Source organism: Marmota flaviventris, chromosome 1 (genome assembly GCF_047511675.1).
Source record: "Marmota flaviventris isolate mMarFla1 chromosome 1, mMarFla1.hap1, whole genome shotgun sequence".
In the NCBI taxonomy this organism is placed as follows: domain Eukaryota; kingdom Metazoa; phylum Chordata; class Mammalia; order Rodentia; family Sciuridae; genus Marmota; species Marmota flaviventris.
In genome coordinates this window covers 81380643-81406969 of record NC_092498.1, presented here as the reverse complement: position 1 = coordinate 81406969, position 26327 = coordinate 81380643, and the positions used below count along the sequence as shown (strand labels likewise).

Below are 26327 nucleotides of genomic sequence, written 5' to 3'. Positions count from 1 at the left end.
TTCTCTTCCATGTCTTTACTTAAGTAGATCCTTCCAGATTTCTTCTTTGCCTGTGTATGACCTCAAACATTTGAAATCCTAACTCTCTTTCAAAGTACGCTGCAACTAGAGCTCTTTCTACTCCTCGTGCTAATAGCCAATCTCTACCTCTCACTCACATCTGCACCCCTGTTATGTAGCAGGAGAAGCACTCACTCTGCAGGGCTGCAGACGACGTGTAGTAGTTGAACACCACGCGGGATACTAGGAATTCCTCAGAGAGGCTCGCCAGTGTTCCACTCATAAAGACCGTTTTTCCCACTCCAGCATTTCCAACCAGCATGAGTGGTTTTCCTTTCTTGAGCAGCAACTCAATGAAATACCTAAGACGGGTTGTCTCTGATGTGTGAACCAGAACTTTCTATGAAGGAGGGGGAGACACCAGAATGAGAGAAAGGTCAGACAGAGACAAGCATTTCAAAATTTTACATCTGACCTTACATAGTCACTTTAGAGTTGAGATGCAAAGAATTGTTAGTTCAAGTTAACAGCCTGTGGGGAGAGATTTCATCCAATTTTCAGTTTTGAATTGCCAGCCTTCAGACATCTCAGCTGGAGAACAACTGGCGAGGACATCCAGGCGCCACAACATAAGCAAATGATGTATATTTTTTGAACCAAGTTTTACCCGATAAAACTCTCTATCACAGGATATCTACCTTCCCCCCAACCTCGTCTGAGGCACAGAAGGAAATACAGTGAACATTCCAGAAGCTGGCCACCACTCTTCAGAAACTGGCAATGCCTTGGCCCAGTTAGATTAAATGGCACAATCCAGCCAAAGAGGGTCAGAGTGGGGAGAGAGTGGTTGAAGGCGGAAGAGGCTTTCAAGTGGAAGAGCCAGGAAGCTGAAGAACTTCAGAAACTTACTATGTATTACCTTGTTAAAAGTTAAAGCTTGATTTTTTACATTTGAAAATTGGCTATTAATTTACTCATATACCATATTGTTTCACAGGGAATTCAAAGTGACTTGCAGGAATTCAACAAAAGGAAAACCACCAAGAAAAATTAGACTCAGGGAACATGGATTAACAAGCAAGATCAGGACAAAGGGGTAAGCAGATGTCGACTGCAGGCAATGGAATTCTGTGCAGGGACTAAAAGCTGACGGTTTGGCTGCATAGACTATTATGGTTTGGATGTGAGTGTCCCTCCAAAAGTTCACGTGTAAGACAATGCAAAAGGGTTTAGAGGAGAAGCGATCAGGTTACGAGAGCCTTAATCCAATCAGTGAACTAATCACCTGATGGAAGTAAATGAGTAGTAATTGAAGACATGTAGGATGTGGCTGGACGGAGGTGGGGCATTGAGGGAGTGGCTTTGGTGTATATATTTGTATTTAGCAGGTGGAATCTCTATCTGCGTCCTGATCATCATGTGAGCTGCTTCCTTCCACCACACTCTTCTACCACAATATTAAACCTCACCTCAAGCCCTCAGGAATGGAGTCTGCTGTCTATGGATTGAGACATCTGAAACCATGAGCCCCCAAGTAAACTTTTCCTCCTCTAAATTGTTTGTGTGAGGTTTTCAGTCACAACAGCAAAAAAGCTGACTAAAACAGAGACCAAAATAAAACGGAAAAACTACTAGCAGGATTTATACTGTTCACAAGAAACAGGTGTTAAGTATAATGCATACAGTTCGTCATTGGGTTCGAATACACTGAATAGCAACTGAATCGTTCCAAATTGAATCATGACATGAACATTAAGTCTAGAACTCTTTTTATCTCAGTGGTACATAGGGCCTACTGGAAGCTAGTCAGTTCTGTGCCACAATAAAAGGTCTTTTTTTTTTTCCTTTTCTTTAGAGGACAGTTTATATTTTTTCTCCTTTCTTGGTCTCAGTTGTCATCATTTGCTTTCTACTTTGGTTATTGGTTCTTTTCTTCACATGTTAGTTCTATTGTTAACACTATTGTTAACACTTAGTAGATAGAGCTCAATGTATGCTAGATAGTTTACATGTATCTTGTCACATGATACAGGTACTATGGGGAGATTTTTGTTATTATTTCCACTTCAGAGATGATGAAGCTCAAGCTTAGAGAACGTAAGTAACTGGTGATAGTGACTAGCACAGCTGGCTAGGAAGTGGTACTTGGACTCCAACCTGAGTCAGTCAGGGCCTAAGCTCCATCTTACCCTCTACATAGAATGCCCTTCAGAACATCAACTCTGGAGCAGAACTGTCTGGGTTCAAATCTGATCTGCTGTTACAGTGTGACCAACTCTTCTTAGTTTGCTCAGAATTTCCTACTTTAAAATTTCAAATCTAGCCTGATGCAGTGGTGTATGCCTGTAATCCCAGTGGCTCCCTATCCATCCCAGAAAGCTGAGGCAGGAGGATAGCAAGTTCAAACCCAGCCTTAGCAACATAGTGGGGCCCTAGGTAATTTAGTAAGACCCCATCTAATAAAAAAAAAATAAAAAGGGGTTGGGGTTCATTGGTTAAGTACCCCTGGTTTAATCCCAGTACCAAAAATAAATAAATAAATAAAATTCAAATTTAGTGTTCTGAAACTCCCACAGTCTCAGGCAAACTAGGATCATTGGTTATTCTATATCCACTACCAGCATAGCTATGGACTGATTTCTTAATCTCTTCCTATTTTCCATATGTAAGAAAAGGGCTAGTAACACTCCATATCTTAGGTTACTGTAAAGATTAGTTAATCTATTTAAAGCACTTATGAGAGGCCTAGTGGGGACTTATTATTACCTATTTCCATGGTTTTCTTCTTGGGTATCAGGGATTGAACTCAGAGGCACTCAACCACTGAACCACATCCCTAGCCCTATTTTGTATTTTATTTAGAGACAGGGTCTCACTGAGTTGCTTAGCGCCTCACTTTTGCTGAGGCTGGCTTTGAACTCACAGATCCTCCTGCCTTAGCCTCCTCAGCCACTGAGATTACAGGCACGCACCACTGTGCCAGGCCTCCAAGTTTTCTTCTAACACATTAAGAGTCTGTTAACCCAATAAATACATTTGGTACAACTGTGTCCAGAGTAAGACTGCTAGGTGTGAGGACAGCTTTGAGGACTGTGAGGACAGCTCTCTATTGAATAAATGATGCTAACTGATAAGGTGCACCAACTTCATGATACCAATTTTAACGTCTTCAGTATTTTTGATTGATTCTATCATGTTCTCAATCTTCAATCAGCTAGATAATATTGCTGAGTAACTAAAATTCAGGTAGTTTGAAGATTTCAAAATACATAAAGTAGACTTAAGGGACATCATTAGTTGCCTCCTCCTTTTTCCCTCCTGGCAGAGTTCCCACTTTATCCAAGCCACCTCTTGCTTTCATCAGTGGTCCCCAAAGGTCCATGCTGAAGGCCAGGTTACAGTGTGGCAGTACTGAACAGTGGTGGAATCTCAGAAATAAGGCCTAGTGGGATGTCCTCAGGTCACTGGGGGCAGGCTCTTGAAGGTAATTTTGGGATCCTGGTCTCTCAGCTTAAAGGGGATAGAGACAGGACAAAATTGGGGAAGGTCATGGGACATCTACAAGAAAAAGCCATCTGACTACAATCATGTGTTATCTTTTTAGAAAAGGGGAAAATGACCCCAAAGTTAATTAAGAGATTTAAAATGGCAGCACTGCCACCTGGGCCCAAAAGGCACAGCCCTGGAGGATAAGGCTGTCTCCTCCTCAGTTTCAGAAGGTGGGCCCCTTCTCTGGCTTCAGTGGGCCTAGAGGCTACAAACCAGGGCCTCGGGGAAGGACTACTGGATAGGGCTATGGGGGTGGGGCTGGAACATTGGGCTGAGCTCAGGGACAACACTACCCCCATAATGGGCCCAGAAGGTAGGGCTAACTTCTCAGTGGGTCTTGAGCCAAAGAGGATTATTCTCAGTTGCAACAATCTAACTGAAGTTGCTCTACTAGGTTTTAAACATTTTGGGAAACTATAACCCCTGTCTACCTTCTGATTTTTTTCCTTTGGAACAAAGATGTCTATCCTATGCCTGCCCACTGTTGTATTTTGTAAGCAGATAACTTCTCCAATTTCACAGGCTAAGGTGTGAGACTTACAGTTAAGGCTGGAAGGGGGAAAGTCTTTGGGGCAGTTAGGATGGGTGAATATATTTTGCACATTAGAAGGACATGAATTTTGAAGACTCAAAGGACAAAGCTTTGTCTTCCTAAAATTTACATGTTGAAGGCTTAACTCCCAGTACCTGAGAATGTGACTTATTGGGAGACAGGACCCTTGGAAGAGGCAACTAACTTAAAATGAGGCCACAGGGTAAACCCTAATGCAACGTGACTGAAGTGCTAATGTGGAGGAAATATGGACATGGGGGAGACAAGGCAGTGTGCAAAGATGTGCACCCAGAGAAAAGACCATGTGTGGACATGCAAGTGCAGGAGAGGAAAAACAAAACCTCCAACAAGCTCATTTGGACTTTCAGCCTCCAGAATGATGAGAAAATAAATTTCCATCATTTAAGCTGCTCAGCGTGTAATGTTGTTATTGAATAAATGATACTAATTCTAGTGAACTAACCTAAGGAGGCTCCTAACACAATGATTAGTGGTGCAAACTGGCAGATTTGAACACACACACACACACACACACGGAAAAGGTCAGTTGAGAACTGGTGTTGAGCTACCATTGCCAGGGAGCTGGCAAACATCCGTAGCCCAAAGAGGGGCCTCACAGCTCTCAGAAGGAACCACCCCACTAACACTCTGAACCCGAATCTCCAGCCTCCAGAGCTGAGCCAAGGGTTCCTGGGGTCCCATTTAGTTTGTAGTACTAGTCCCAGCTCCAGCAAACAAACACTTTGGATTTTCTGTGATGTGACCCTTGGTGCTTTCTGATACAAACTGTATTCTATACATACGGCGTTGCTTGAAATGATAAAACTCCAAGATGAATCAGAATGACATGATTTTGAGAAAAATATTAAATAAAATGGGGAAAAAAAACCCATGAAAGTAGAATAAGAAGAGGGTCAAAGAATAACTCGATCTCAGAGAAAGAAGAAAACAAGATTCATTTGGATTTGTCGGCTGTCTTGGGAATCTAAAACAACCACATTAAGATTAAATGTATTTATTTTATGGCTCACAGGGGGAAGTAAAAGATGAAAGCTGTATTTGAAAAGTGCTAAGAGATTAATGCAAGGTCAGATATAAGAACCAGAGAATTAACAGAACAAGGACTCCAATTTTTACAAAACGCTTGAAGTCTCTAGGAAAACTAAAAAAAGAAAAGAGAAAAAAGCTGTTAACAGAATTAAGTTGAAATAAACTGGGAGAAAAAAGGATATTGCAGAAATAAAAGCCTCTCTCACTAATCATTCCTGTACTTAAGATTCTTCTGAGAAAAATGTTATATGCTGAGCATATCAACACAATAATAATTTATCCATCTGGCAAGAAAGAAAGATTTTTTACAAAAAGGGCTCAAATACTGCTGTAGCACACACCCACCTGCAGAGGTACATCTGGATCCATGGTAAACTGGGGGATTTTGTCAGCCCAAGGCAAAAATTTCTTAGTTTTGTGGTCCAGATAATAATCAAAGATTGTCTCCTGGGATGGAAACTTCACTGCTTTCATCTCTTTGTGCCACCACCGGCTGAAGTTGGCTGGATAGTCAGAAAGCTAAGCAGAGCAAGAGAAATCTTTATTGCAGCTTTAAAGGTAATTTTGAAAACACCAAAGCCCCTACAAAGCCTGCTCAATACAGAGTTTGCTGTACACAGAAGAATATTCACAAAGGAAACTTCTGGAATGGAATTGAGAAACTCACCAAGTTTAATAAATAACTAGATATTAGTCATGATGAGTGCTACTGCCACAGGGGTAGAAAGCTGTAATTGCCACATATCCATGAGGTACAAACACAGTGGAATAGTTATTAACTTAGAAAGCAAGATAGTTAGGTGGACCTCAGTTATTCAATGAGTTACTGTGCAAATTACTATGCCAGCTACCACAGGACAGTGGTTATGAAGTGCTGGTATTGATTTATACCCATGTTCACACCAATTGATGGGAAAATGAGAAGAATAAGAAAAAAGGAGTACTTTTAAAAAATTGGTAAGATTGATTAAAATACTATCCTTTATTCTGAGTTTATAGATTCCTTAGTCCTTTTGTTGTTAAAACTTTTTTTTAAACAAAACAATGGTACCACTAAATAGGAATTTTATATATGCCTCTACTTAAAAAGTAAATGGATATATAAATTAAAACAAACAAAAAGTAAATGGCTAGCAATCCTGTGTCATTCCAACAAAACAATATTGAAACTTTGTTGATCTTTGAAATTCTGTACCTGAGAACCTCTGCAGAAGGAGAGAGAAATGGAGGAAGGCATGGCTTGTTTAAGGTAAGGCCCAGGGTAAGAGGTCTGGCTGAAATCCTGAGACCAGTTCCCAACTTCCAGGCAGTTTTCTTGACTAAAACATACTTATTTTTATACAATGATAGGTAAAATAGATTTTTGTTGCTAGATGAGGATTTAGACAATAAAGGAAAGGAAATGGCATCTGTGTGCCAATAACAGTCAAAACCCTTGAAATCCAGAGGGTGACCTGGCCGAGCAACCTAGTCCATAAGATGGACTGACCTAGTGAATTTTGGTAAAATCCAAAAGCATTATCTAAGTCCACTGCTTTAACAATCTTATCTAAGACCTCAACTCCCAGAAAAAATTCTTAAATTTGTTTTTGCTTTGATGACTCTGTGTCCTGGAACTATGGCCCACTCTTAGAGTCTTTGCAGGGAGGGCCTCTCCTACCACCTTCTAAACCTGCCCAGCTCATTCTCCAACCCTCTGCCATTGACAAGTTAATGAGTTTAGACTCACATTATTTTCAGATGGTAGCATGAGATATTTTATCACCCTAAAAAAAATTGGTCTTACACCAAAGCAAACTAATTTGATCTTAATTCATGGACTATCGCTTGCCTGGCACCCTTTTCTGGAGGAAGAAATTTGCTTCACCTAACAATTTCATCATCAAAATTATTTCGGTGAAAAATTTTTATCAATTCATTCATTCATTTTATCAATTCATTCATAAACTAAAACACTTTATTTTTCTATAGTGGGGAAGAAAACAATTATGAACTCCATGATCAGAGTTTACTGGGAAGACATGGGGGTGCACGGATGGAAGCAGAGGCTAAGCCAATGAATTCAGGAGAAAGCAGGTACCATGACCCTTCTACAAGTAGCATTGGCCACTATAAGCTAGGAAGCACTTGGAGATTACAGAAGGGAATTTAACTTCTGACAAGGGTTGTTATAAGATCCACACAGCCAAATGAATACCAAGTTTATTTATAAGTTATGGTAACTAAGTGACAAGAAGCAGAACTGACCCAGAGATTACATCAGCCCTTTATTTTAGCACCTAGAGCAAGTAAACCAACAGAAATGTGGGTCACTGTTGGTGTGATGCCTTCCAATATAATTTCCCTGTTCACATTTGGAAAGACTTGGCATGCCTGAAAACTGTGTGCCCTCTGTTTTTTATGTGAAGATTCAGGGTTATGCATGGAAGCACAATGACCATGATATGTTCTGAGGTACCCTGGAAGATGTGGCCATTGGGGAAAGCAAACTTGGATGGAAATGCTGCTGCTACCATTTCCCATCAGTGGTACATTGAGCAAGGTACTTCACCCCCTGAGCTGACCTTGATCTGCACAATGAGGATACTTTGAAGACTTACATAAAGATGACATGAGAGAAATCCACACGGAGGTGGATAGTGGAGATGAGACCTGCCTGTTTCTTTCACTTTTGTAAATTAGGCTATTTGTGTCTATGGAGTGTATGTGTTTATGCAAAATTTTACTTTAAGTGTTTCCCACTGGAACTCAGAAGCCAAGAAAAAAAAATTTAAAAAAAAAAGGGTGCAGGCAGGATAGATTCACTTGAAGCTGAAGTAAAGACCAATGAAAGAAACTGGTGCAAGGTTGACAATGATTCAGAGATGATTATCCTGGGAAAGATCCTCTGTGGGAGCAACTAGAAACAGGGAGCCCTATCTGAAGGTTACTCTATGCCATGCACTGAGTCACCACCACCACTGCTGCTGCCCCACCCTGCCAATTCAGATGCAGAAGCCCCAACTGCCCACACAATGGTATTAGGAGATGGAGCCTCTGGGAGATGATTAAATTTAGATGAGGTCATGATGGGATGAGTATCTTGTAAGAAGAGCCAGCAGAAATTGCTGCCTCTGTCACATGAGGACACAGAGAAGAGGCCAGAAAGATAGTCCTCAATAAAACCCAATCACGCTGGCACCGTGATCTTGGAATTCCAGCCTCCAGCATGGTGAGAAATCAATTTGTTGTTTTGGCCACACTAAGGTATTTGTTATGGCAGCCTGAGGTAAGCTACTGTGAGAACTTGGGGCAATCTAAAGATGACTGACTCCTGCATTTTTGCTATACAAATGATAGTGAAGGGACAGATTCAGCAGCTATTTTGTAAGAGAAACTGAAAGATCCTGAGATCACGGGATGTGGAAAAAATGAATGGTGATTTTCCCACATTTTTAACTAGAGCAACTCAAAGGAATATATCACTAAGGTGAAAAGAGATTGACGAGAAGGGGCAGATTTGGGTGTAGGCTAGAGGAAGGGGTGTGTGACAGGCACAGAGTGTGGCTGGTGTGTGGATCAGCAAGCAGCTGTGATGCTCTGGAGGCAGGTGGACACACAGCCTCAAGCTCAGAGGGGTGAGCTGGGCTGAAGGATATGGGCTTGCACTGTCAGCTGAGGTGACAACTGCCTGCCTGCCTGGGATTGCCTCCAGAATGCACAGACTCAGGAGAAGGCAAGGCAAGGCAAGGCAAGGCAGAGAAGAGTTACCACAGCATTGCAAAACAATAGGAACCACATATCAACCCCCAACCCTGCAAGAAAAACTGGGCCTATAAACCATTTCTCAACATACCTGATCTCGAAGCAGGGTGCCTCCAAAAGCCCAGATACAAGCAAAGACAAAATAGACTTCATAAACTTCTTTTGGGCTATCCAAAGGTACATTTTCAGGAGTCAACAAACACTCCAAAAGAGTGCAAATGGTCTAAAGAAAAAGAAACAACCATTCATTTGGGGCAAAGAGTTTTTTTTTAATGGATTCAAAAGACTTCTTATTACAACTCCACTTTATCCTTAGGAGATTATATAATTTTTCAGAACTCTGTGGCTTTCAACATTGGGAGAAAGAAAAATTATTGCCTTGGGCATCTAAGTCAATCCTCCAATTTTTAAAATCACTTTTAGTCAATTTAATACTCTAAGTAAAAAGAAATTATTCAAAAACAAAAATTTAAAATTAATAATCACTGGATAAACCAGGAAAATATATGAACTAGGAGAAAAATAATAATGAACATTTGTCTATTTTCATTCTTTATAAACAGGGATTCATAAGTAACATGGTATTCTGTAATTTGCTTTCTCACTTAAAACTATATTGAAGCTAGGCACGATGGTGCACACCTGTAATCCCAGTGGCTCCAGAGGCTAAAGCAGGAGAATCACAAGTTCAAAGCCAGCCTCAGCAAAAGCAAGGTGCTGAGCAACTAAGTGAGACCCTGTCTCTAAATAAAATACAAAATAGGGCTGGGGATGTGACTCAGTGCTCGAGTGCCCCCGAGTTCAATCCTGGTGCCCATATATATATATTTATAGAAGACATCTTTCCTCATAGGTAAGTGATGATCTGTAATATAGTTGGGGATGAATCTTTAAGATTCCAGTAGACAGGCAGGCATTGCTAAACCTATCCTCCTGGGGACCCTAGGAAACCCACTTTTCTCTGGCTTTGGCAGCCATTTTTTCCACCTGGTGTCATAAATTTAGAAAGCTGGACTGGCAGTCTTGCCAGTGGCATTTTTTGGACAGCAGAGTACATTTAACCTTGGAAGAAATGCTGTTCAGGAACTTGTTCTTCAAACTCTGCAGGTGAAGCATGTTCAGAGCAATCCCTTCAGTACTGCAGCAAAAAGCTTTACCATATGAAATATAACCAGAGTTAGACAAATTTAGGGCTAGTTTCCTAAAACACAAAATGGTTCTCTTTAATTAGCACTGTTACAGACCCTAAAAATGAAAGAAATTCTTGTCCCAGTTTTTGGAGGCAACAACAGAATTTGATCACTATCACAAACCTACACAGTAATGCAAGCTCAGCATTGTTTTTTTGTTTTGTTTTGTTTTGTTTTGCACCAGAGATCAAACCTGGGCATGCTTAACCATTGAGACACATCTGCAGTCCCTTTTATTTTGAGATAGGTCCTTAGTAAGTTGTTGAGACAGGTCCTTAGTAAGTTGCTAAGGCTGGTCTTGAACTTGCGATCCTCTTGATTCAGCCTCCCAAGTCTTTGGGATTAAAGGCATGTGTCATCATACCTGGCTGAATTTTTCTTTTCTAGCCATGAAAGATGGGGAAATGTTTTTTTTTTTTTTTAAATAATTGAGAACTGTTATATTGTTAAATCTTCTTGCTTGATTTCTGTTTTACATTGTCCATGTTTACCAATTTGAAACAATCTTTTAATAGAACTCATCAATTTGTTATCAAGAAAAACCTCAGGGTTTTGCTCCAAGTAGAAATCACATTGTCTTAAGGAATAGTTAAACAGACCAAATGGTCTCAATGTGATGTTATTAGGTGAACACTCTAATAAGTCATATGATTATTCTATTTTCTCCCATAGAATTTGAAAAACACTTTGAGCTCTGCATAGCAATTAACAAAATCACACGTTAATCCTCATTCTCAAAGAGTTAATATACTTTAACAATTTTTTTTTTTAAAGAACTGTCCTATACTGGAATTTCTTAAAGACAGCCATTTTAAGTCACTCTCTTGTACCCTATGGTCTCGAATTCTTATAACTAACTAGAGAAAACTACTCCATAAGACAGCAGCTTACAAGGAGCTAGGGGTAAATGCTATTTCTGTATACTACAAAAGGAAGAAGTGAGAGCAAAAGTCACATTAATTCCTACTGACCTATTTTCACACTACTCTTGAATGAAAAAGTTCACACCAGAGAATCGCACAAATACACAAGTCAACTTGAGAAAGAACACGATCATGGTTCTGCAAGGATTACACCAGAGGAAGTCTAATTAGGCTAACCACATAATTAATTCATTATGAATAAATTCAGACCTGCTTTCAGAAATAAATTATACCTCAGATAATTACTGTTGAATACTATCGTTTACTTAATTGGTGTGTGAATTATCCAAAAACCTGAACTTTCCCTTCTTATTATGCCTGCCACTATTTCTAATTTAGCTTCAAACAAAATTTGGTAACAGTAACTTAGTGGTAACAAAGTAGTTAGAACCAATTTTGTTCCTGCAGGAAAGGAAAAAAAAAAAAAAAAAAGGTTTCAATTGTGACCCTTTTGTGAAGTTGGATATTTCCAAGGGCTGGGGACAGCTTTTCTTCACGCTGAGTTTATGATAGCAATCTTCATTTCTGTGCACCGTAAATTATTTCCTTTTGCTTCCATGACAACAAATCATACATACCCTTCACTCTTACCAGCTGACTTACAAGGAGGATCAGAAAATTATCCCAGGAATATTACAAAATCTTCATGCAGATTGACATGTAATCAGAAATATTTTGGGGAAGGGGAAGTCTGTGAGAAAAAATTAGGATGCCCTCCCTTACTCACTGTTGGACATCTTTAATTGCACAGATTCATTTTATCCAAAATATATACTGAGGCTGGCCCCAGAGGTGTGCACCTGTATTTTCAGCAACTCTGGAGACTGAGGCAGAAGGATCACAAGTTTGAGGCCAACCTTAGCAACTTAGCAAGACTCTGTCTCAAAGTAAAAAATATAAAGGGCTATAGATGTATCTCAGAGGCAGAGAGCCCCTGGGTTCAATCTGCAGCACTAAACAAAACAAACAATCCCAAACAACCTTCTCTGTGGAAGTTACATAGGAGTAGAAAACTAAAGCTGCTTGTTCTTCTAATTCTGTTCCAGGAATATGATGACTCCATTAATACATTCAGCACCTGCTACATGCTAGGAACTATGTAAATCTCTGGGCATAGGAAAATGAGTATGGCTTCAGCCCTTTGGTTCACAATCTTGAGAAACTGACCACAAACCCAAATGACAACACAGTGCAACAGCGTGTGATAGGGGTTTGCAAAAAGTTCCAGGGAAACCTGGGTCTGAAGTAGGAGCATCCTAACAATCCCAGAAATCTTTCCACCTTCCTATGCAAGGAAAAACATGCGCTGTCTTGATCAAGCTCCATCAGGATTCTGGATGTCAGATAGTGTAACTGAGGACAAACCTGCACCAGGCTATTCTCTGGAATTGAGGTGATGGTTTTAAAGCTTGTTCTCAGCTTATCCAAGCATGCCGGAACATATTTATCAAAAAGAATAGTTAAATTGGCCTTTTCTGATTGATGCTGCCTTCTGTCTATCCAACTGGCCACATACCTGAAAAGACACACAGAAAAGCTTTTACTGAACACCAGGCTTGAAAAGCAGAATTTCACCACGTGCAGAGCTCCCCTTAACACAGCTTGCTGCAATACTTCAGGAATCCCTTTAGTGGGGTCATTCTGTTTCTCAAAGCAGAAATATTTTTAAATGGCCCTTTAAAAACTTGCTTTAATGGCCATTTTTAACTTAATGAAAAGAATGCAGAAGAAATTTCTAATAGCACTTAGAAGCCAAACACAACAGAGGGCAAAGGAGGCCATTATACAGCATTTAGAAAGAAGTGCAGTCTGTCATTCCCTCAGGGACAAACTGTTTTCATGGAAGAGGCCTTATTTATGACAATAGCCAGGCATTTTTCTTGATTAATTTGGCATCAATTATTTAATAATGAGAAATCAGTTACAAAAGAGGTAAAAATTCCATAGGGACAATTTCAAGTGTCCTCCTTTTCCCCTGGACTCAACATTTCTGACAACCAATAGCTAATAATGTGTTTCCAATCACAGGCTCTGAAGTAGGATCTCATGATTTTATAAATTTATTCACATATGTATGTATATCAATCTTAAGCTTATAAAATTTTAATTTTGATACATTAAATACATCTAACATATTAATAACCTATGTATTAATACAGCAAACATGACTTAGTACCATCCAGAGTAGTCTCTGGGGGTGAACTAAGAGTTGCTAAATGAAAAATAATCACTGAGGAAGTCCTGATCCAGGAGGAAGCAGAGCTAAAAAATACACTCTGCAGCTGGAAGGACAGTGTGGCCACAGGCCAATCAATGTAGCTACACTTTGCTTTAAGCAAATCAGATTTCACATTTTGAATACTGTACAAAAAGCTCACTTTGCTTTCCACAACACTTCATGGTAGGGTTTATTAAATAGTCAACTATCTTACACCATGGTTAGACTTACAAAATGTCAGATGTCAAAACTTTTGCAGGTCTAAGAGGAATTGTTCTCATGGAAGTCTGGTTAGGAGAGTGATTTGATTTAGGAGAGTGATTTGATAAAGTTTATCTCAATGCTAGTGAGAGTGGGTACCACAGAACAATGCAAAGCAGGTTTTTATTGCTCATCAGCTGCCAGAATAGAATCTTGGTATCCACAGTTTATCATGGGAGCAGGGGAAGAGGACTGTGCAGGGAGACAAAACTCTAAAATTCAGACTGCCTGAATCGTCATCCTAGTGCCATCATTTTTTAACTGTGCTGAGACAATAATAATAAAGACTATCTTCTGAGAACTGAACAAATATAAATGTACAAAGTACTTAGATTACTACCTGACATATAACAATTCTCAGTTAAGGTTACTAATTAGCAGCTGGGTTCAGATCTTGCCTCTTCATCTCTGTGCATTGTGAGTGAAGTAGTGTCTGGTAGGGTACAGGAATTGGCAGCTGTGATTGATATAAAAAATATATGTCCCGTCTCCCCCCAAATCTCTTCCAAGTGTGTGAGGGAGCAGAGGCCATTGCAAGAATAACTAGGAGTAGTAGCCTCAAAAATAGCCCCAAAGTTTCTGCATTTAGGGATAGGTAATTACTATTCATTGAGCCACAGTGGTAGTATCCAAAGTCCCAAAGGAAATTGACCAGACCCATAAGCAAATGATGATCTTGTATAAATGGCCTCCACAAGTGGCATGAAGGAAGCAAGCTCTACCAAACCAGGAGACATAGTAAGAAGAGATTCTGATCCCCACAAGAAGGACAATGAGTGACCTCTCTTAGGGGTCAAATATGCCACAGTGCATAATATGTCAACATTCTCAACAAGTATAAACAGTTTAAAATTTCAGAGAGAGATTATTGCTAAACTTTCAGAGTTAGGAATAAAAGTAGATATTTAAAGGACAGAAAATTTATAAGGAAAGACCATTATCTTCAGCAGTGGCAAAACTGAAGACATAGACCTGTATTTGTTTCCAATTCTTTCCATTTCACAAAAAATTCCTTTTAATTTATAAAAGATGCTATAGATTTGATCATGATCAGCTGAAATGTACCACTATCATAGAATGTAAAATTGAAAATGATATCCTAAAATTGCATTTTTATCCCTTGCATACCTAAGAGATTGCCCACACTGGAGCCGTGGCCTCAGGAAATCCCTGCCTAGTGATGCCCCTTCATGTATCATCTTAATGCCAATTTCTAGGTCACTAACAGAGTATTTGACTTTGAAGGATTTATGAATGAGGTCCACACTGTCAGCTGTATTGTTTTTCCCTCCTCCAGAAAAGCTCTAGTTTTATTACATGAAGTCTAAATCCCTGAGGTTTGGAAATCAGCTACTAGAATCTCCAGGTCTCAAAAAACTTTTAAAATGATTACTCAACGGTCTGGAACTGGATCTTGTCAATCAGGTTAGCAAAGTCATCAGACTAAGAGTCTGCTCTGAGGGCTGGGAATGTGGCTCAGTAATTTAGTGCCCCTGAATTCAATTCCTGGTACCAAAAAAAAAAGAGTCTGCTCTGCATGGCAAGCTTCAGGTTTGCCTTTCACGGTGGCCTGGAAGAGTGGCCCAAGTCAGCAGGGCATGCTGATTCACAGTGTATGCCCTTTATTTCTGAATCTGTGTACTAACAAGTATATATATTCTTCAAAGACAAGAGAATGCAATTGCAGGTGTAGAAAACAATGATGTCATCTGATGCAAGGGAGAGAATTAGTCACACAAAGCTGAAAGGACATTTTAAGCTGAAGTAATAGAAGAAAGTAATGATCTGAAGTTGTGGCTCTCAAAAGTTATTAATAACCTCTTTTGGAACAAACTAATTCCAGATATAGCTCCACCTTTTCCTTTTGTTATGCACAAACTAAGGAATACATAGTTTAGTAAATCCCATTTGCAATGTGTGATACTCACTTTCAAATAATTTTAATTTCAATAATTTATAGCTGGGCACAGTAGTGGGTGCCTATGATCTCTGCTACTCAGGAGACTGAGGCAGAAAGATCACAAGTTCATGCCACCCTTGGCTATTTAGTGAAACCTTGACTCAAAAAATGGGGGGAGGGGTGAGCTGAGGATGTAGCTCATGGTAGGGCATTTGCCTAGTAAGTACAAGGTCCTGGATTTAATCCCTACTGTTAATATACTATATACTATATAATTACAATTGAATTTTAAAATTTATTGCTTGTTTTCCCTTTCTGTATATTTGCATGCCTTTCTATTAGAAAAAAAATCCATCATTGATTATATCTTCAGAAATTGCCTTTTAATTATCTTCTGTCTCCATTTCTTAAGGTCCTAACAGACACATGTACTGTTGAGTAAACTTCCAGTAAACTTATTTAGAATTGAGACTTAAAATACTATTATATTAAATGCTCACCATCTCTAGCAGTCAGAGAAATGCAAATCAAAACCACCCTAAGATACCATCTCACTCCAGTTAGATTGGCAGCCATTATGAAGTCAAACAACAACAAGTGCTGGCGAGGATGTGGGGAAAAGGGTACACTTGTACATTGCTGGTGGGACTGCAAATTGGTGCAGCCAATTTGGAAAGCAGTATGGAGATTTCTTGGAAAGCTGGGAATGGAGCCACCATTTGACCCAGCTATCCCCCTTCTCGGTCTATTCCCTAAAGACCTAAAAAGAGCATGCTACAGGGACACTGCTACATCGATGTTCATAGCAGCACAATTCACAATAGCTAGACTGTGGAACCAACCTAGATGCCCTTCAATGGATGAATGGATAAAAAAAATGTGGCATTTATACACAATGGAGTATTACTCTGCATTAAAAAATGACAAAATCATAGAATTTACAGGGAAATGGATGGCATTAGAGCAGATTATGCTAAGTGAAGCTAGCCAATCCCTAAAAAACAAATGCCAAATGTCTTCTTTGATATAAGGAGAGTAACTAAGAACAGAGTAGGGTCGAAGAGCATGAGAAGAAGATTAACATTAAACAGAGATGAGAGGTGGGAGGGAAAGGGAGAGAGAAGGGAAAATGCATGGAAATGGAAGGAGACCCTCAGAGTTATACAAAAGTACATACAAGAGGAAGTGAGGGGAAGGGGAAAAATAATACAAGGGGGACAAACGAATGTCAGTAGAGAGGGCAGAGAGAGAAGAGGGGAGGGGAGGGGAGGGGAGGGGGGATAGTAGAGGATAGGAAAGGCAGCAGAATACAACAGACACTAGTATGGCAATATGTAAATCAATGGATGTGTAACTGATGTGATTCTGCAATCTGTATATGGGGTAAAAATGGGAGCTCATAACCCACTTGAATCAAATTGTGAAATATGATATATCAAGAACTATGTAATGTTTTGAACAGCCAACAATAAAAAATTAAAAAAAAATACTATTATATTTCTGCAGCTGATGTGATTTTAAGGATGTTGTTTAATCTGATATGGTCCATATCTGTAAAGTATGACAGAAATTAATTTGAAGGAGCTCATTGAATTTTAATTAAACACATTTTTTTTTGGTTTGTTTTTGATACTAGGGATTGAATGTAAGGGTGCTTAAATACTGAGTCACATCCCTAGCCCTTTTTTTATATTTTTATTTTGAGATAGAGTCTTCCTAAATTATTTAGGGCTTTGCTAAGTTGGTAAGACTGACCATGAACTTCTGATACTCCTCCCTCAGCCCCCCAAGTCACTGAGATCACAGGTATGCACTTTAACAAAAATGTTCTAATAAATTTAAGGGATATTGGCACAATCTTTATTCCCTAAATGGTACCCTACATGGATATTAGGAACATAGTATTTCATAAGTCCTTCTGCCCATAGTTCTTTCTAATATAAGCTTGGAAAATATATATCCTACTTTTTTTTTTCCTCAAAGAGCCTAGACACAATGACACACTGGTAGCAATGAACTGATCTTGGATTCTAAATACCATTTTTACTAAAAGTCATTCCTTCTAGTTCCTTGGAGGAATGGTTGATTTGGGTCTCAAGTGAGGAAAGTCTGAGATGAAACAGAGGCATCAAAATATCTGAAGACTTAGGTAAAGTGAAAAAAAAGAACACAGATGAGACTAGCTTGATTATCCTCTTGGCAAAATTTATGACAATTGAGAATACAAAAGAATCTTGGTAGTGGGTCATAATCCACTGAATTAAAAGAAAGAAATCAGACAGAAAATAATAGGAAGAAAGTAAAGACAGAAGAGAATCAGGTCCAAGAAATTTCTTCACAACAAACTGTCACATAATACATGTAAATAGAATGACTGAGCTAGGAAATCACCATTTACAACCACTAGTGGGACATCTTTAAGACACTTGACTTGTTCTTTCCAAAACTGTAAATGCCATGAAAGAATAAGATGGGGGAGTGTTCTGGGTTCAAGGGGACAATGGAGACAATGCATCATCTTCGAATGCTAGATTTAAAAAAAGGAAAGGGGACAGAGGAAATTACTGGGATATTTGGCAACATTTGAAAATGATTATTAGGTAACATTAAGAATAAATTTCTTAGGTGTATTAATTATATTGTGTTCATGTAGAAGGCTATCTTGGCTTTTAGGAGATAAATGTTGAAGTATCTTAATATCTCCAACTTACTTTCAGATATTTCTGCAAATATTAGTAAAACATATTTCTATGCCTATGAGAGAGGGAGGGGGAGGGAGGGGAGACAGAGAGGGAGAGGGCAGGGGATATTAGCCACAGAGTAAGCAAATGTAAAATGGTAACAGTGGTGACTGTAGGAATAAGGTCTGTGGTTGTACCTTGCATCTTTTCAATTTTTCTATAGTTTTGAATACTTGGAATCAAAAAATTTGGGAAAAGTGAGACCCTAGGTATTAGTTTGGAAAGCTGGGTTAATAAATTTAATTGATCTCAGAAGTTAAGTGGATACTAAATGAATTAATACATGCAAAGTTATCACATTATTACATTAAAATAAGGTACTAAACTATCCAATAATTATGGAGTGAAAAAATACCCTAACCCTGAAATAGCCATTTTCTGGGGGCTTACTGAAATGTTCTGGCAATGGGAGGTAAAAATATCCTTTAGAGAAGATTCCCATTGTTTTCGAAAGTAACTAGGCTAGACTCTTAGTCACACACATGAAAATTAAAACCTACCCATTCATTTGAGATAAGACAAAAAACTCTAAAAAGTGAAGTTCAATGGTGAAGAGGGAGCTCTTTACCTCTAAGAATACACATTGGACACCTCTATCAGCAACCTGGGACTTTGATGTACTGGATAAAAGTCCTTTTTTTAAATGGGATTTAGACCAAGCTTTTGTCAGCACAAAACTCCACACAATGTGATTGGAAGACCTAGGCTTTGTGAAGGTCACTGTGGAAATCAGACCACCCCAGTAGGGGTGGGGGACTCCCCTGAAGGAAGTGAAAGCTACCACCAGCACAGACAGCCCAAGGTCTCTGTGTGGGAGAGTCAAGGGACACTGGAGTGACTCCTTCAGCCAGCACAGAAGCAACTCCAAGAGGTGCTTTTAGACATCTAAAACCCACTCCTGCCCCAGCCACATTCAGGTAACTCTGTTAAAACAGAAGAGCCTGGACATGGTTCTACTTTGCTATCAAATTAAAAGAGAAGACTTTCGTGAGCAAATCAGTACAAGGAGGAGCATGTTAGGTGGCATCTGGCAGGAAGCAGAGGTCATCCTCAAGTGAGGATGACAGGGGAGGATCCAGGAAGGCGCTGGAGTAGAGAAACTGGAAGGGAGAATGCTAGGTCCTGGGTGTGTTGCAGTGTGGATCTGGAATGTCCCCCAAGGGCCCTTGTGTTAAAGACTCGCTTCCCAGCCTGTGGTGTGACTGGGAGGAGGTGGGAATTTAAGACTTAGTGGGGGTCCAGTGGGAAGTTTTAGGGCATTGGGGGCATGCCCTTAAAGAAGACTGGGGTCTCTTTCTTTCTTTGGCATCCTGGCCATGAGGTGAGCAGTTCTGCTCCACCACATGTTGCCTGATGCACTGCTCACCACAGGGCGAAAAGCTCAGGGGCCGAGGGATCAAGGACTGGAACCTCTGCAACCATGAGTCAAACAAACCTTCTCTTTTCTGTTTTTTATTTTTGAGGAGGATGCTTACCAGGGATTGAACTCAGGGGCACTCAACCACTGAGCCACATCCCCAGCCCTATTTTATATTTTGTTTAGAGATTGGGTCTCACTGAGTTGCTTAGTGCCTTGCTGTTGCTGAGGCTGGCTTGGAACTCGCTATCCTCCTGCCTCAGCCTCTGGGATTACAGGCATGTGCCACCACGCCTGGCTCCACACCTTCTCTTTCATAAGCTGAAATTTGTTACAGTGACATAAAACTGACTACCACAGGGTGATAACAAGGAATGGGTACTGCACCTGTGCCTGCTGGGTCATGAGAATGGAGGTCTACCAGAACCTGGAGTGAAGGCACCTCATGGAGAAATTCAAGAGCAGCCGTGACCTGCAGTTAAGGGACACAGTATCCTAATGTGACCCTGCAGGGAGGGAGCCCAGGAAATAAATAGCCTGACCTCACCCTCCTCTCTTCCTCTCATTTCCTGCCAGGGCTCCTCATTGGCCAAATAAACCAGAAGCCAGAGGGCAAGAAGCCCAGTGATGTAGTTCATGTGGGACAGCTTCCCAGGGCACAGAGCAAGCAGAAGAGAAGGGAGAGTATGTCTGTAAAGGAACACAGAAGATATCTGACACAGTACATGTGCCAGGTAGCACATGGTTACCTGCAGAATTCAGTGGTTCCTACAATGCAGAGTAGAACTGCTGCAGGTGACAAGTGACAACCAGCACTAACTGGAAAGTGTAAGTATTTGAAAAGTAAGCAAGTGGGCACAAAAACTTGGCCTTAATCAAAGCATTTCCACTGCTCATATATGCATATTATGTGCACAAACACATATATGCCCATTAATTTACTTATATTTAAGTGCATCACATAAGCTGTTATTTATTCATTAATCCAACAAATATTTACTGAGTTTGTATCATTCAAGGTGTGTGGACAAGGCAATGTTCAAGTAAAACTGATAAAGACATCCAGGGGCTAATTTAAAGTCATCTAGTGAGCCTTAAATTTAATTGTTAATATCGTCCCCAAAATCATAATATTTAGCTTTTGAAACCTAAGATTTATTTAAAAAATGAAAATGGAACTTGTATTGACATTCTCCAAAGTAGATATGCAAATGTAAGCACATGGAAACATGCTCTATATCACTAATCATTAGAGAAATGCAAATCAAAATGATAATAAGATACCACCTCCCACCAATTAGCATGGCTACTAAAAGGAAAGATGAAGAAAAAAAAAAAGCATTAGTATTGGTGAGAATGAAGAGAAATTGGATACAGTTTTCTTGTGCATTGTGGGAAGGAACGTGGAATGGTGCAGCCCCTGTGGAAAACAGTATGAAAGGTTCTGAAAAAAATTAAAAACAGAATTCACATATGATCCAGCAATTCTACTTCTGGGTATGTCCTTAAAAGGATTGGAAATTACATTGGTGAAATAAACCCACCACAAGAGGACAAATGGTATATGATTCCATTTACATGAGATACCTGCAATAATCAAATTCAGAGACAAAGAATGAAGGCTGCCTGGAGCTAAGGAGAGGGAGGAATGTGAGTTGTTGCTTAATGGTTACAGAGTTTCAGTTTGGGAAGCTGAAAAATATCCTGTGGATGGATGGTGGTGATGGTTACACAACAAGGTCAATGTACTTAACAACCCTGATCTAACTGTATACTTAACAACGGTAAATTTTATGGTAAGTATATATATATTTTGCCATAACAAAAAAGAAATTAAAGAAAGACTCACGGATTCCAGCCCAAATCTTGTGGGTTCACATATAGAATACCAGCTCTAGAGACAGTTGCTGGGGTTGCTGTCCTCAAGTGATGTATCTCAAACAGAAGCCTCATGGAGGGAGTGAGGGCCACCCGCTCATTGCTGGCTAGGGTCAGCACCTGGAATGAGCAGCACAGCAGTCAACACTGGCAAACTGTCATCGGGAGCAAGAGAAATGGCTGCCAAATTAGCTTCCACAACCAACGGGAAGAGCCAAGGGCTGCAAGCTTAGCATCCCCAGTTAGAAGCACATCAGAATCAAGACCTAAGTTCATCTCTGAGGTGGTCTGACTGACCCTCAAGGAACAAGATTGCCTAAATGGACTTGTAAAGGCCAACCTTTAAATAACTGCAGTAATTATTACCAGGAAAAATGTAAGTTGACATGATCAGCCTGAAGACCACAAAAAATAAATATTCTCCAGAATCTGAAACCCCACAGTTATTCATTGTCCTATAGAAACTCATGCAGGAATGATGACCTCAGACCTGTGTGTTCTGATGAACAAGGTATTGGTTCAGAAAGCAGTAACCACTATTAACGTAAGGTGGTTACTAATTCTATTCTGGAGAAATGATGGCTACTGATTTCTCCATCCTGTCCCCAAGAATAGAGTTCACATTGCTTAATTGCTATTTCACAGGCCAGTTCCATCATGTTTGGCTTTTGCTGGGATACCGATTAACCTTGGCAATATGCTTAGGGAACATTTAAATACAGTCTGTAAGTAAAAGGAACTAGCTAATTTCAATAGCTAACTTCACCTATTATCATATAGCACAAACTCATTCTTTTATACTCTTAAGTACTCTATATTTAACCAAAGATCATGTAAGATATAATAATGTATGCCTAGCTCTTAGAAACTGGTGAAATGTGAAACTAAATCTTACATATATATCTAACTTTAAAGGAAGTTAAATTTGTAGTAATAAGGAGAATGTGTTACTTTAAATTTTTGTGAAATTAAGAGAAATATGAGGAAAATGTCATTTATCAAAATAGTGATTACATGAGGAGAGCACTGGATTAACAAGTACAAGATGGAATTAACATTGACAAGTGACTGGAACTCTCTATACTCTCAAGAGCTGTGTTTGTTATTTAAAGACTGACACTGCAGTATACTCACTTTGTTATCATCCATGACCGTATTTAGTGATTCAATCCACGTGGGGTCAATATCTCCATCCAGGACTATCCACTTTGGATCATCATGCATGAGATTTGCTTGTTCTCGCAGAATGAATGAGAAGAGACCTATAAAGTAAGGGTAAACACTGCTAATAGAAAATGGAGTTGAGTGCTGCATATTTCTAAAATAAATTTGTATTATTTCTCCAGGAAACATTTGTATTAGCTGTATAAAAACAATTTTCCTGCTTTTTTTCTTGTGGGCAATATATAACATACTTTGTGCTACATGTGGACTTCAGATCCAATTCTACCATTTACTAAAGAGCAACTTTCACCTCCTGGGGAGGAGTCCTTACCTTCTATGACTGAGCTTTGCCGTATGTCAAACATGGATAACATTACTTTCCTTCAAGGACAGTTGTGGGGATTTAGAGAAGGAACCATTCATAATACGCAAAACTTGGACCAAATGAAGACCACCCTTTCCCATGCACATATTTCAGTCTCTGTTTTACATTACATATTAGTTTATAACACCTTTCTCTACTTTTGAAACAATATATAAAGGGCATAATTCTAAAGCTAAAAAAGCACTCAGAAGTACCTCTTTGACATATTTGGTCATTGACATTTTATTAAGTTTTCATTACTTCACAAGAATGTACAGATAAAAAAACATTTTAAACCCATGGTCCTCTTTGCCATTATGACATATCTGTTGTGTGTCGCCCAGCATGTTTAATAGTTGCTGACTTTTCAAACTCAATAATACCAGGATGAACAATCCTGCGCTAGTGCATGCGTGTGATGTGTGTCCTCTGGGAAGTATTTTATGTAAAAGTAAGTGACAGCATCTAGTAGAACCTGCCACCAGGATTTATACAGAACCCAGCAAACTTTTCTAATAGTCCCTGATTTGAACAGCTTCCACAGATTTTCCAAAAAAAAACAGAACATGGTTTTCTCCCTGGCATCATCTTTTATAAAAAGAAACTAGGTCTGGCACAGTGGTGTATGCCTGTAATCCCAGGTACTTGGGGGTGGTGGAGTACTGAGGCAGGAGGATGGCAAGTATAAGGCCAGCCTGAGCAACTTAGCAAGACCCTGTCTCTAAATGTAGCTCAGTGGTAGAGTGCCCCTGGGTTGTTCAATTCCCAGTATTATTTAAAAAAAAAAAAAAAAGCCAAGCAGCAGCAGCAGCTAGGCTAAAAGTAAAAATGGTCCTAGAGATGAAGAAAGGAGCATATACAAGATAGGAAGATGAAGAATGACTGTGTGTCCTGCTTTATATTAGGTCATCAGGAAAGTTTTCTCTGATGTGATATTCAGTGAGACACTGAAATAATCTAAGGGAGCGAGCTATGCAGACATTCAGAGAAAGAGCACTGGGGATGGCAGGAGCATCAAGTACCAAGGCTGTGACGGGAAGATGCATGGAACAGCCAAGAGGCTAGGACTGATGATTACAGTAAGTGACATGCAATGTGCAGGAAATAAAGTCAGAGATGGCGGGGGATACCCAATCACCAGGCTGTGGGAAAAGATTGGATTCTAAGGGTGATGGGCACCCACTGGAAACTGTAGCCAACAAGTAACAACTTGGAGTGACCCTCTGACATCCGTAGGGAAGATGTGCTGAGGGAGACTGTAGAGCCTTGACTATGTGACATCATGGAGAAGGTGAGAAGGACTGGAATTCTATAAATATCTATATTTTAAGGTAATGCCCAGGGGATCTGTTGTGAGCTTAAATGTAGGTGTCAGAGTGAGAGGACCTCAAGGACAACACCAAGGTTAGTGTGCTTCCTGAAATGGGAAGACATGAGATTTTAACCAGAGCATCTGCTTGTTTGCAGATATAGGCAGCACCCCTGATCCAAAATGCTCAGGACCAAAAGTAGTTCAGATTTCAGATTTTCCTGGATTTGGGGATATTTGCACAGGCTTGACCAATTAGGCAACCTTAATCCAAAAATCTGAAGCAGAAACATGCTCAAAAGGTTTCAGATTTCAGACCATTTCTGATTCTGGATTTGAGGGCAGGAAACATGCACCTTCGACTCCTGTCTCTGGCAGCTAAAATAACACCTGTCTGATCCTTAGTTGGCATCTTCTATCAGGCACTTTGTTTCCTGAAGCATTTGTGTTGGCTTCTCTCCTAGTTTATAAGGAGCTCTTACATCAATGATGTAATATAAAACACCCAGCTCTTGGTACAAATCTGCTGAATGCAAATAATTTACTCGTTCAAATCTGGCTTTAATTTATACGTTACAAAGCTGTTGGGCTCTACAATATTTCCAATAATGCCAACACACAAACAGTAAATCTGTAACTATGACTAAAATTGGCTTGTTCTGAAAAATGGCTTTCTGGGTAGAAAAAAAAATTTCAGCACTTCAAAAGGGAAAATACTACTTGCCATCTTTCCATTCTCGGGTAGCATGATGTATGAAACCAAAGAGTTCATCTGTTGTCACAGCTTTAGGGTTTAAGTCATTCCAAACGGGTTTCTGTTTCATGTTGACATATGTTCGGTTCAGTGTTCTCAAAATCTGAGGGGAAGAAAGAGGAGCCAAGAAAATGAATACTAACGGAAAAGATTTCCAAAGGGTTTTCCTTATTTACTATATGTTACCAGATATCCTGTGTACAAAGATTGAGAATGGTGGAAAAATGGACACATGGTGCATTTCCATCTTGACAAGTTTAATCCCACAAACCTGTAGGGAGACAGTCAGTTCACCTGATTCTTTATCATTTAGACTAGAGAAAGTCACTATCATTTGAGATTATTACCCATGGTGCAAAATGAAGGACTCTATGTAAGTAAGTATTCATGTTCATGTTTATAAAATCATCCTGCCAGAATTATTTAGATCAGTTATTCCTCAAATTTAGCCCATACCATGACTTCCCAGAGGATATTAAAACAGATTGTTGGGCCCAGAGTTTCTAATTGGATAGGTATATATAAGGTGGTAATTTGCATGTCCAGCAAGGGCCCAGGTGATGCCCATGATGCTGGTCTGGACATACTTGAATGACTCAGTGACCCAGAGCAGTGATCCTTTAGAGGAAGTTGTCTTGACTTGGGGGAAGATGAATTAAGCTACTGGGCTTTTAGTGATTAGAGGGCCAAGATGCAGCTAAACACCTCACAGTGCCCTGTACAGCCTCCTACAATGAAGACTTATCCAGTCTAGGATGTTACTAGGGCTAATGATGAAAAATCCTGCACTAGACAATGAGAAAAAGAAGCTTAAGGATATAAACTTATAGAATAGATGCTTAGAATGTGTCTGCTTAATTAAAGGTCACCTTAACCCAAACATTTGCCCCAGCTATCCCTTTTGCTTTCTCCAAAAATCCATAGCTTTTTTTTTAAATACTTACCATCATGACCTACTCCTAGGGGTTTTGAAAGACTGATAAACAATTGCCCAGGACCTTAGAATGGTAAATTACTAAATAGCATGGCCCCAAACTTCAGTGATCTGGTTTTATCAGCTTAAGTACATGTTGAACTGAATAGGTAAAGACTAGATGAAAGAAATTAAATGCCTTAGGAATAGTAAGCTTATATTTTTAGAAACCATTAATCTACTGGAAATTATAGAATTTAATTTTATCCTTCCATGAACCATGGCCTACATCTGAAACTTACTCTAACAAAATAATGATAGGCCTATCAGTTATCTACTTTGATATTTGAATTATTACATTTATCACTAGAAAAATCTCCATACAGAGCCTCCCTTTGCAATTGTTCCACTTTGCATTCAGGTTGAAGGACTTGCAAGTTCTATATACACCCATGCTCT

The 26327-nt window shown here is 39.5% G+C and overlaps 1 protein-coding gene across 1 annotated transcript in view; it reads right to left on the bottom strand.

Annotated features, from left to right (window-relative positions):
• The window catches only part of Dnah11 (dynein axonemal heavy chain 11), a 318014-nt gene that overhangs the window by 157355 nt on the left and 134332 nt on the right, over positions 1-26327 (bottom strand). Inside the window, exons 40-46 of the mRNA XM_027932705.3 lie at positions 24919-25058; positions 22499-22646; positions 21336-21484; positions 12375-12525; positions 8988-9119; positions 5494-5671; positions 196-396 (exon numbers count right to left, since the gene is read on the bottom strand). Coding sequence (XP_027788506.2) covers positions 196-396; positions 5494-5671; positions 8988-9119; positions 12375-12525; positions 21336-21484; positions 22499-22646; positions 24919-25058 — 1099 coding nt within the window. The remainder of the gene's footprint in view (positions 1-195; positions 397-5493; positions 5672-8987; positions 9120-12374; positions 12526-21335; positions 21485-22498; positions 22647-24918; positions 25059-26327) is intronic.